Genomic DNA, 12983 nt, shown 5'->3' with positions numbered 1-12983 from the left:
TTTTTTTTTCCCCCCACTTAACCAATGGAGAGAGCAAGTACGGCCTTTGGGAGAGGACACAATCCTGAGGGAAAAAGGCACCTCCGATATCAGTGCTCCAAATCTGCCAGGCGAGGGACTCTCTTGGTGACTTGGGGCCCTGATCTGTGCTCTCTGGTTTCTGGTCATTTGCCTTTGGGGCAGAACAGCAGGTAAATGTCAAGATAAATATATTTGTAAGCACCATAACTACCCACCTCGACCCATATCCAGCTCTGTGCACCTTCTGTCAGGATTGGTGTGGACTCGACATTTAAACACTGCTCCTGGGGACTGAACAGAGGTGCTGTATTTAGAGTCTGCCTTGGGAGCACCAACCAAGACCCTGGAAACCAAAAGCAAAGTAACAAGTGATTAATTTCAGGAGAAAAGAAAAAATAATAAACAACAGCAAGGTTCACATTGCCAGAGCTTCCTCAGAAAAAGGACTTTTTCCAGTGACCTTGTAAAACGATGACATTGATTCACGAACTGAAAACACCACACACAATAAAGGCATTTTTCTGCAGTGAATCCATGAATTCTTTAACAAGTTAAATTTCCATTAGGAGTGTAACACACTTAAAGTAATTCCTCTCCCCCACCCCAGCCCCAAAAGAAAAAACACTTAGGAAAGTATGAAGACAGACAAGAGCAGCTGCATCCATTTCTCCTCAGTCCTAACTACATCTCTATCAACCCCCAAATCCACACGAGCCAGTACGCACGCCCACGATGGGATGCAGTCTGAATCTCCCAGTTTTCCCGACCACCAAAGATTAATAAACTCATTTAAGAAGCTGAGGCAACTCCCTGCTCTGAACATTTTCAGTAATTATTGCTTCAGAAAACCAGGAACAAATCCCTTTCAGGATGCCCCACTACCAACCATTCATCATCAAGGCAGCCAAGACTAAACCTGTGCTATTTATCTTGCACATGAGAGCTGGCATCTCTGGGAAGCACCAGGACATGTTTCTGGCCATAGGTTTCCTACACGTATCCTTGGAGGAGATGGGCACTTCTCTCTTGCATTATGGTCCAGCTAACTGTAAGAACCCAAGTATTTGGTGAGCCCTTGTGTTGTCTCCCCTGATACTGGGGAGGCAAGGGCTGCCCCAGAGGGCACTGTTCTCAGCTCAGCAAGAGAAGGAATAAAGGGTGGTCCGTACATGTAGCCCATCCACAGCACACACAGAGCACCCAACACAGGCCCCAGAAGTGGAGGTACTCCTGGCTTTAAAGGACTCCTGCTTATTCTTCCTGATAGCCTCTAATTTCAAGTTCCTTTCTCAACTGCTACCCATCATCACGGTAAATATAGGGAGGCAAAAAGAGCTACATCTCGTGTGCGTGTGCCTGGGATCAGCCCGAGCCACCCGGGAGAGCTTCCAGTGGAAGCCTACTCTGATCCAAAGAATGGCTTGTGCAGTAGGTTTGCACTGCTGCTAACATCAAGGCTACCTTGGATATAGGATAGAACGTGACAAAACCATGTGAGTGGGTTCAGAAATACACTCACAAAAAAAAAAAAAAAAAAAAAAAAAAAAAAAAAAAAAGGAGAAAAGCCTACACTAACTGGCTGTTTTTTTCCTAAGTTTCAGAATCCAAGGTCTAATGCTTGTAGAAGTTTGATGGGACTACACTTCACAACGCACGTTGTGTTTTCACAAGTGAGAAGCATTAATGTCTGAAATACTTAAGTTGCTGAGACCTACAAAGCCGGCACACACTGGGAAGGGAGCGCAAAGGAACCTGAAATAATAGCCCCAAATGGAAATCCCAAAAGACAGGCAGCAGAAAACCAAGTGCCAATCATTTAATCTGCACAGGCAATGAATGCGTGTCATTCACTTATTGACATTCATGAGGTCTAACAAAAATAAATAGTGAGGGAAATTACTAGCTTAAACAGTTACTGGTTCAAATTGCAAATGGCAAGAAACTGTTTCTATGACCTGTTACAACAATAAGATAACGTAAGCCACATTCACCTCTGGTTTAAATGAAGCTTTACTCCAACCTAAGAAAAGTCAATTTGATTCACCAATTAGTACAAAGGATACCCTGGGTTGCAGAATGTGAGATGGCAGTTAAGAAACCTAAATTGCAGAGACTCAGCTTTCAAAGACTGAATGAGAAAAAGTGATAATTTAATGATTCGAGCAGGCTACAGGCACAGATTAGACCACCAAGCCTGTCTTCAGTGAATGCATCTGTCAAAACCAGAAGGGATGTCTGCATTTCCCTGTGTGACAGGGCACCACCAGTCAGCCGTAAGGGCAACTGCTGACATATGTCAACAGGGAATCCATTTGGGACAGTCCTGAATTCCTGGACATCCAAATTGAAGGTTCACCTGCACTCCACATTGATCCATCTTGTATCATTCACTCACTCTCCTGCCCTTACACCCTAGAGGGTGCAGCCCTTGCAGATCTCCTCTCCTGCTGGTGTGTCCCATGCTTGCCCTGAAAGAGTCGTCTCCAGCAAGACTGGAGGTTTTCTGGAGGCTCACACACCTTTCAGTTGGTCCAGTTGTTATTGCCACCTATGACTTGATCTGGTTTTAGACACAGATTTCAAACTGGAATATTAACTTCATCAATAGAAATTCCCTTACTCTTTCATTAGTTCCTGTAAGGACCTGCTCAAAGCACCGGAAAAAACTCTTCTGTTTATCTGTCACAAGACTTTCCAGCAGACCTGGATAGAAAATTCGTCTGTATCATAACAATTTGGAACTCACGTGGAAAAAGACAAGTGCCTGTTTTGTTTCTTCCCCACCAATTAAGAGACTCTTGAAGTCTTCTGTGATTTCTAAGGAGCAACACTGCAACCAGAGAACGTGTTTTACTCTGGTGCTGTACCAAAACATAAATACACATCCAAAGACTTAGAGTCTCATGCAGTCTTCTTGCATTTCACCACCGTGGATTCCTGCCTGGTCTAAACACAGTAAATACATAAACAGCCCACAGAGGAACAACCCTGAACTCTTGCTATTAACAGGCAACCTTCCAGCATGTTAAAACTAGTTTAAGCATCTCTAGTTAAAAGAGCCTAATATTGTGGTCGGGCTTTTCAGTGCTGCTTTAGGAGCAGGAGAGCCCCAGGGAGTTCCAGGCTTTAGCCAAGAGGGTTATGATGCGGTCAGTGCCCTGTGCAGAAATTACGCTGCAGGCTCTCACCGCAGCTCTAATCCCCTGTAGGAAACCCAAGGATGCCTGTGAGTAGCTGCTCATAGATGCCTGGAGTAAGGAAGCCCATGGAGAGAAAGGGATTGCCCTCCGCAGAAAAGAACTGAGGACTGGAGGTTTGGGGACACTTTACAGACACGATTGCTGTGCACGCACAGAAGTCTCTAGGAACCTCCTGCACTTCACTGGCATGTGAGCCAACGTCCAAACTAGCAGGCAGAGAAGCTACTTAACCTTCTCAATATTTGTTCATACTCATGTCATCAAGGACAAATGTTCTCATGTCTGGAGGAACTAGGTGCGCAGCCAGAAATATGACACTTTACAGGAGAACATGCCGCAACAGGCAGTGCTAACGGACAGCAAGAAGCCTTCCTGGCTACAGGAAAGCCCAGCAACCAGGCATCGCAGCTCGAGGCCTGGGGAACGCAGGTACCTCAACTCCCTGCAGTGTTAAGTGGTAACTCTTTAAATAGCCTCGCAGGCCACTGCAGACTTCAAAGGCAGCACTAGGAGGAGGCCCCCAGCACATCCCCATCGCGGTTCCTCCCTTCGGGAAGGTCTACACCACTCACTGCGTCCTTGAGGTGAAAATCCCCATGGTTTGTCCGCAGAGCTGTTCTTTGGGAAGCGGAGGGACAACTTGTGATCAGCAACACCAAACCCAGGCTCCCTGCCTTCCCAAACCGACCCAGCAGCACCTCCTGCCTCACTAACATGCACAACCCAACATCCTCTCCTGTCTCTCCCTTTCTTGCTAACACAACAGGCAGCTGTTGCAAGAGATGCAAAAGTTCCTTTGAGTTTCAGAGGCAGCAGAGCAGGGTGAAGAGCAGGATGCAAGGAGCAAAGCAACATCTCCAAACCCATTCCCTGTTGCAACAACCACAGCAGGAGACCAACTCCACTGCTCTTCTGTGCCAGACCCTGCTGCTAGGAAGGATAAAGTTATGGCCATGGGTTGTTGGGGTTTTTCTGGGAAGCAAGGGGGAGTGAGAAAGGAGAGGAGATAAAATAACATCATATTGGGGAAAGAAAAAAAAAAAAAGGAAATCAGACACATCAAATTATTAATGTTTTTATTAAAGCAAAACTGACTTTTGCTTCTTTCTTACTGAACGGTCTTTTAAGGAAAGTAGGGAACACAATATTCTCGGTCGCTTTTGGCGTCTTTGTTCCAAGCATCTAAATTATATCCAGAGAACAGAAGCACTTCTGCTTGTCTGTGGGCCAAATGCAAGCAAGCACCTGGTTCCTTACTCTTCTGAAAATGGTAAATTCAGGGAGCTGAGCAGATCTTTTGAGATTTACACTCACCAAGTCCTCTTAAGGAAGGAAAAGAAGAGACATTGTTCAGAAAACAATATCCTCAGCACATCTGCAGATGACAAACTTTTCTTGAGACTAAAATCATGTGAAAACAACTCAACTAAAAGGAAGCATCACTGCAATTAACTATTTCAGTTGAAGGCACTGACTTACTCCACTGCTGCCATTGAGGCTAAATACACAGCCCTAGACACAAATTAGAGTGGAATAGGATAGCACTGTGTCATTGATATTCGTCTAAGATAGCATTCCAAACAAAATCTCTGCCATTCTTTCCTCCTGCAAGAGTTTTGGCTCACATAAAGAGTCATCAAACTCTGAATCGGTTCACTGAAAGCCTGCAGGTTTATTGCAGATAATATAGACGGGTGCTTCAGAGGGTTGCAAAAATGAAAGACTGAAACATTAAAGTTCAAGAACTGCCCACTCCAGATACGATTTTAATGTAAAGCAATGACATATGCATGTTATGAGAAGGCTGAGAACACACTTCCACTAAGATGCTCTCAGGATCAGAAATACACTAGGTAGGTGATATTGAGCAATAAAGAGTAAGAAACCCAGAAGTATCACAAAACGAAACTGCAATGCCCAAGGGCATATTAACAGGATAAATCCTTTCAGCCTTGGATATCACCTACAACATTTGCACAGGTTCACACAGCACAGCTCAACAAGCAAGCCACATATGCCCAAAGTACAGTGGCACAAAGTTAACTTAGAAATCTTCCCAAAGTGGTGCCTAAGCCAAAGAAATGGGAGAAACTGAAACCTTCACTCCTCTCAGGGTGGAGAGGAACTATGAAGCTAAGAACACAAATAATGTAGAAAACAATCAATAATCCTGTGCTATTAATAGGAGCTATTTGCTACAATGACAGGAAAAGATAAGAACATATTTTCATTGCATACTGCATATATAATAGATTTCACTCCTCTACCAGAATCCCCCATTTTGGAAGATTAAAGCCCATCACCTCATAACTCTATCAAGCCAGTCAGGGGAAGAGCTGTACAGCTTTAGACACCACAGCTTCACACAAGAAAAATGACAAATCTGAAAACTGTCATCACTTCTACTAACCATTTCCCCTCTGCACTCATGCATTAAAAAAAAAAAAAAAAAGTAGTATTTTGTATTTGAGTAACCTATAATCACTTTAAGTTGGGAAGTGAAGAGACTTTTATGCCCCAAAGTGGTATCTGCAGGAAGAAATAACATTCTGTGCAGATGAAAATGGCTTTAAAATAGTAGTATCTAATACAGCAAGCCTTTATGTGCCTGTCAAAAGAAGGTGACACAGCTAAAGGCACTTAAAAGGGTTCAATTCTTTGGTGGTCTGAATGTCAAGAAAGATTCGTCAGATTTATTATGCCTTCCCAAAAATATTTAAAACTCACCGTACATGGCAATATTCAAAAAGAAGACCTGCACTGAGAACATGCCCGTGCCATGCCCAGAGACAACATCTTTACACAGCTGGAAGGCTGCACGCAGAAATGAAGAAATGAAGACATTCCTTGCAGTCCCTGCGTCTCTGGAGCGTATGCCTTTGCTCAGCGCACCGTTACACACCGCAAACCACAGCCAAGGAGAACGTCCTCGCTGTCACCTCCGCCGGGCACAGGGCTTGGAAGCCTCTGCGAAAACAGGTTCTCCTTTCTCCACGATGGGAAGATAAGTTCTACAGTGAGTGGTGACAATCCCTGTCCCTTCTAGCAGCCTGACGCAGCAACGATGCTGGCCGTGCTCAGGAGCTGCTAACCTCATTCTAAGAGCCACTTGTTTTAAAAAACACTTTGTGATTTTGGATATGGTGGTATATGTGGTTTTACTGCCAGGTGCCACAGCCCCTGTTTTCATAGGGCTGGAGGGCCCTAGGCTGAGGCTCTGGCTTTCTGCTGCCTGCCTGCAGAAGGGCACCCAGCACTTACCCCCTGCGTAGCTTCCCAAATGAAAATACACGGACAGACACTCTCTAAAGATAATCTCATGCTACCGATCAGAATATAGCCTGACAGGCAAACAAGGGCAACAAATTGTATCATTTCCATCTCATCCCATCCCACTAGATCGGCGCTTCCCGCACTCTTGTGAGCCCCCAGTGACCCGGGTCGCACACAAGTCACTTCCAGCCTTTTCATCCTTGGCTGTATCCTGTGACAAGTTAAAAATTGCTTCCAACTGCGGGCTCATTCTCCTCCTCACCAACGAATGCCCCACGGAAGGCCCTATGCAGAGGGACAAAGCCCCCCGCGACACACAAACCAAAGGGTGTGAAAGAAGCCCATTTTACCGAACGGGACGCCAGCATGAATACATTTACTTATAATCACAGAGCACTACAGTTCCAACAGCAGCAGCTGAGTAATCGGGCCATATCTAAGTGTCAGAGATAAAGACGAGTTTTGTGGACACTTATTGGCAGCAGTGGCTCCGACTTGTATTAAAAGTGCACCAGATGACATCAGCTCAGCCCAATTAAGAGAAATCAGTTTTTAATTCTAACAAAGAGCCTCTGATCCAGACATGGGAGAGACAGAGCACGTTCCAAGGCTCTTTTCAGTCAACAGGAAAAAACAACAAGCTGGCCAGTTTGCATAGCTTCTTTGGAGATGTACAAAAACTTTATACCAGCACTCATTATTCAGCAATGAAAACGGCAGCAGAGGGACCGCGCGGGTCCCTCTCGCCGGAGGGCTGGGGAGACGCAAGAGACCGATGATGCCTCCTGGTTGGGAAGCTCTTGGGACACCCAAGGCATTTTTGCCCTCACGACAGAGCGCGGAGCCCGCATTTCACACAGGTCGGCGCTGTCAAGGCTGCACACACCGCTCCCAGCGGGGCTTACTACTATTAAGAAAATTAAAGTTCCCATCTAGCGCGGCAGGACCTGTGGCATTTCCCACGCCGCGCGCTCGCTGTCAGGGCGCTGAGCCGCTCACTCGGCCCGCGCAGCGGCCCCAGCGCTTGCGAGGTGCGCGCAGCCCGAACCCGCGCGGCCCCGCGCGGCGCTGCCCCGCGCGCACTCACCAGCGCGTGCTGTCGTGGAAGTGCTGCAGCACCGAGTAGCCGAAGAAGGAGCCGTTGGGACCCTGGAACACCACGGGCCGGGCCACGTCCACGTTGTAGCAGCGCGCCAGGGCCGCCGCCAGCAGCAGCGGCGCGAGCACCCGCGCCCAGCTGCGCCGCATGCTGCGAGCCGCGCTGCGCTGCGCGGGAGCGCGGGGAGCCCGGGAGCCGCCGCGCGGGCGCTGCTGCCGGTGCCGGGCGGCGCGGCGCTTTTGTGCCCGCCCCGCGCTCCGCGGCTCCGCTGCGCGGCCCCGGCAGCCGCCCCGCGCCGCTGCGCCCCGCGCGCCGCCCGGCGCCGCCGCGACCCCTGGCGGCCGCGCACGGGGGAGAGAACCGGGACCTTCCCTTCCCTTCCCTTCCCTTCCCTTCCCTTCCCTTCCCTTCCCTTCCCTTCCCTTCCCTTCCCTTCCCTTCCCTTCCCTTCCCTTCCCTCTTCCCTTCCCTCTTCCCTTCCCTCTTCCCTTCCCTCTTCCCTTCCCTCTTCCCTTCCCTCTTCCCTTCCCTCTTCCCTTCCCTTCCCTCTTCCCTTCCCTTCCCTCTTCCCTTCCCTTCCCTCTTCCCTTCCCTTCCCTCTTCCCTTCCCTTCCCTCTTCCCTTCCCTCTTCCCTTCCCTTCCCTTCCCTTCCCTTCCCTTCCCTTCCCTTCCCTTCCCTTCCCTCTTCCCTTCCCTCTTCCCTTCCCTCTTCCCTTCCCTCTTCCCTTCCCTCTTCCCTTCCCTCTTCCCTTCCCTCTTCCCTTCCCTCTTCCCTTCCCTCTTCCCTTCCCTCTTCCCTTCCCTCTTCCCTTCCCTTCCCTCTTCCCTTCCCTTCCCTCTTCCCTTCCCTTCCCTCTTCCCTTCCCTTCCCTCTTCCCTTCCCTTCCCTCTTCCCTTCCCTTCCCTCTTCCCTTCCCTTCCCTCTTCCCTTCCCTTCCCTCTTCCCTTCCCTTCCCTCTTCCCTTCCCTCTTCCCTTCCCTTCCCTTCCCTTCCCTTCCCTTCCCTTCCCTTCCCTTCCCTTCCCTTCCCTTCCCTTCCCTTCCCTTCCCTTCCCTCTTCCCTTCCCTTCCCTCTTCCCTTCCCTTCCCTCTTCCCTTCCCTTCCCTCTTCCCTTCCCTCCTCCCCTCTTCCCTCTTCCTTTCTCTTTTTTTCTTTTTTTTTCCTTTTTTTTTTAACTTTGGAGGAAAAATAAATAAATAAGTAGACCCTCTTTTAGTCAGGTATGAGCCCAGTGCATTTATAGTCAGGCTATTCGGGAGCAAATTTAATCAGGTCAGTGCCATACAACAAGGGAAGAAGAAGAAGGTACAAGGGGAAGAAGAAGCAGGCATGCCCTTGCCAATGGCTAAGGGAAGGGTCACCCACGCGGTGGAGGATGTTTTGTGCTATAAAGCTCACACAGTCCATGTTTTTATTATTCGGTGAAGTTATGCATTGTAGTTCGAGAGACTCATTAAAGGGTTTTTTGATCGCCTCCTTGAGGGTCAAGCCTGGGAGATCAGAGAAGGAAGGTTCCCTCGGAAATAACTGGGGTTGCATTGCTTGATGTTCGCACTTGACTTGGGTCCATGCCCTCCTCTCAGGCTGGGAAATATATGTGAGATTTGGGTAAATGCCGGAGTGTAGGATCTGCGAATTTTGGTAGGAACTGCTTCTTCTGGCAAGCAATGGGAGATGCAGTGACAACATGAGTATTTATAGCCAAGGGCCCTTCAGAGTCCCCTTGGCACCTGGTGGTTCCCTGGGTATTTTATTCTGATCTTGGCTGTGAGCAGTCCAGGATTTGAGAGTTGGTATGAGAAACTGTGTTGAAGGTACGATCTTCTTCCAGGTTAAGAAGGTCTCGGCTGAACTTTCATGAAGTTTTAATTTTGTGTAAAGATTCTGTGATGCAGGTGGCCAGCAGGAACCGTGCTCAGTGAGGAAGGAACCTTTCTGCTAAGTTATTTCACAGCATGGACATGGCTTTTCCAGAAAAGGTTTCTCCAGGGCAGCAAGTGCCGTAGTGCCTAGGGATATGGCTGCCTATGGCCACCGTCCCAGTGCATTTAGGATGGCGACTACTGGGGTCCTGGTAGTACCATACTTTGTTGCTCGCTTTTGTAGTCACCTTTGATTTTGTTTTTATATGCATGCATATATATGCACATGTTACATTTGGAAACTGCCATTTTTCACACTGACCACAATGCTGGAAAGTGAATGTTAGTATATTCCAGGGATGAGTTTAATAGAGAAACAGTAATTACAGATTGTGGTGGAAAAAAAAATCAATGGAGGAATGGAATTTTCCAATCAATAGTGTATTTTTATTTGCTACATAAAGCTTGGTGGCACAGTTATTTAAAGCTCTTGTCCCAATGGCTCATGAAAAGTGGCTTGGGTTTCTCTGAGTCATTGGTTATTGGAGGGAAAGCTGTTGTGAGTGACGCTGCAATGACTGGGCAGCATGTTGTCTTTAAAAGATGAGTTGGACTAAGGAAAGGTATGTCCTCCTTCCACAAACCTTGTCTCTTGCTTGTTATAACACCATCAGCACTGCCAGTATCACACGAGAGTAGCTAAGGGGTGATTGTAGGGAGGATGGGGCCAGGCTCTTCTCCATAGTGGCCAGTGACAGGACGAGGGGTAACGGGTGTAAGTTGAAACACAGGAAGTTCCATCTCCATGTGAGGAAGAACTTCTTTCCTGTGAGGGTGACAGAGCCCTGGAACAGGCTGCCCAGAGAGGCTGTGGAGTCTCCTTCCCTGGAGATCTTCCAAACCCGCCTGGACGCCGCTCTGGGTGTCCCTGCTGGAGCAGGGGGGTTGGACTAGATGATCTCTAGAGGTCCCTTCCAACCTCAAACTTTCTGTGAGTCTGTGAGAGATTGGCTTCAAAAACAGGTTGAGCTGGGCAACACTAGCCCACATTAGAATGAGCCTCATTCATTTTTTACACTTTTGACAATTTTACACCTTATGTTCATATCTACACACAGTTCCACCTCCATGTGCACATAGGCAAATACGCATAAATGTACCAGGAGTTATAAAGATGTAAACAGTGAACGTTTTCCAGTATTCACTCTAAGTGGCACAGTGCTTAGTAAAAAGGAAACCTCACATCAATAATTTCAACCTTCAGCATATCATAAAAGTGAAAGAACTGATTTACCAAATGAGAACAACAGGGCATTTACTCATAATAGTAGTAATATTTAAAACATTTAACTAGCTGATTTTCACAGAAGTTTTATCACTGAGCAATCAATATGGATAAATGTCATCTGGTTTAGGCAGAAAGTCAATAGACAGTGATTAAGCAAATTCCACCCATGACATGCAATCCCATTAGCGATATCAAGCCAAATTTTCTGCCTTTTGAAGCAAGAAAGGGATGGGGCTTTTCAATTAATTTTCCAAAGTACAGAATGATGCTAGACAGCTCTCCAATGCAATTAAAGGAAACGTGATCTGAGATGCTGGAGAGAACAACGGGTTCATTCCTCTCCACGGGCAAGAAGGAATCAAAGTGGCTGGATTAGGTGAATGAAACACTTGTCTCTCACATTGCAGAGTGCTCTCAGGAGGACTCACTTCAACTAGAAGTGAAACAACACGAAAGTGTGTCAGTCCATAAAAAATTTGAGTTCTCCATTCTTGGCAAGGAAGACCGTCCAGAGAAAAGACTGAAACACTGTAATTCCATCTTTTTTTATGTGCATCCAAATGCTCAAGTCATCTTACAACATTTAATCCAATGGGAATTTTGTCAGAGCAGAAACAGAAACTGCATGTCCAGAGCTTTTAGTTTTATCTGATAAAATCCTGGAAAAAAAAGTATTCAGCTGCAAGTACAAGTATAATAACAATATATATATTTAAATAATTATAATGGTAAAGATAAAAACTAAGAAAAAGGACTACTAAATTAAATCATATGCCTACTCTTTGTTAAGGAACTATGCAAAGGAATATTAGCTATATCTGCATTTCTGTATGTTGCTTGTCTCTGCATAAACCCTCACGTTTGTGCTAAGGAGGCTGAGTAAATGTACAACATCAGCAATTTGTAGTTTGCACTCACCTATACTAACTAGGCACTTTACTGGAATTTAACGTGCGGTACTTTGGCAGAGCTCTAGCTCCAGATCAGGTTTGCAATTGGAGAAGTTAATTTGAGGACCTTCAGTGAAAAAGTACCCATGACAATTAACTGTAATTAATAACTTCAGGTGTAGAGGAAAAAACAATACAGTAATGTTCTATCTCACAGTCAGGATGTTTTCTCCCATATTCAGGCAGAACTTCCATATTTCAGTTTGTGACCATTACCTCTTGTCCTCCTGCTGGACACCACTGAAAAGAGTCTGATTCATCTTCTTAACATCCTCCCTTAAGGTGTTGGTATACACTGATAAAATCCCCTTTGCAGTCATCTCTTCTCCAGGCTGGACAGGCCCAGCTCTCTCGACCTTTCCTCACAGGAGAAATCCCAGCCCCCTAATTGCCCTTGTAGCCCTACGCTAGACTCTCCACTAGTGCCATGTCCCTCTTGTACTGAGAAGCCCAGAACTGGACACAATTCGGACTTCCTCCAAATATCCATTACTTCACATTCTGGTTGCGTGGGATTTCTTGCTGGGCATCACTAGGATCAATATTTGTCCCAGCTCCTGGCAAGGGACGTCGAGCTGGGACCCGAGAGATGCTGTGCAGCAGCCCGTGGTGGGGAAGGCCGCGGTCTTTAAGGCCAACTCAAGTTAGTACTTAATACAAAGCAATCTGTAATTACAGCTGTAAATCAAATGATGTGGTGTTACCATAAACCACAAAAGAAAAAGTGATGTTCTTACCTTCTTACTTCTTGAGAAGTACAGTTTCTTATTAGATACTTTTCACAGAGGTGTGTGATCTAATCATCGACCTTCTCACTCCTTTGAGATGAGCTAAAGAAGCTGAACTCCTTTCGTCTGTCAGTGGAAGAGGTATTTTCCAGATTACAAGTAATTGCTGTATTTCCTCTTGCATACCAGAGAAACATCATCCTTTTCAGCTGCACTTCTTGAGAACCTTTCTGAAAAAGGTTCATCCTGGCTGCATCCGCAGTTGAACTGTAGAGAAAATTACAGCCACTTTTCATTACACTGTAAAGAAAATGGAGAATTTTCCACCTTCCCCTTTCCCTTGCTCTTCCATTTGTCCAGTACTTCAGTACAGCTGAAGCTGTCAAAAAGGAGAATTTTGCCTCATGAGTAACATACACACATAAGAAGTAACTAAGAAAGATGCGGAAAAGAAAAATACATTCATTTCATGCATATATGTTTATATGAAAAATATGAAATATATTTGACAGAGGGAATTCCCTATATTCACGTGTCTATCGGTGAATGAGCTACTGAAT

At 46.4% G+C, this 12983-nt stretch overlaps 1 protein-coding gene across 1 annotated transcript in view; it reads right to left on the bottom strand.

Annotated features, from left to right (window-relative positions):
• Positions 1 to 7742, bottom strand: part of ITGA9 (integrin subunit alpha 9) — a 194665-nt gene extending 186923 nt beyond the window's left edge. The window contains exons 1-2 of the mRNA XM_088521367.1: positions 7582 to 7742; positions 237 to 364 (exon numbers count right to left, since the gene is read on the bottom strand). Of these exons, the coding sequence (XP_088377493.1) occupies positions 237 to 364; positions 7582 to 7742 (289 nt within the window). The remainder of the gene's footprint in view (positions 1 to 236; positions 365 to 7581) is intronic.
• Positions 7743 to 12983: the final 5241 nt, after the last annotated feature.

This window comes from Tinamus guttatus, unplaced genomic scaffold (assembly GCF_059628265.1).
Source record: "Tinamus guttatus ecotype Peru unplaced genomic scaffold, ASM5962826v1 Tinamus_guttatus_pri_ptg000119l, whole genome shotgun sequence".
NCBI classification, from domain to species: Eukaryota; Metazoa; Chordata; class Aves; order Tinamiformes; family Tinamidae; genus Tinamus; species Tinamus guttatus.
The sequence above is the reverse complement of the archived record's forward strand: the minus strand, read 5'-3'. Positions and strand labels throughout refer to the sequence as shown.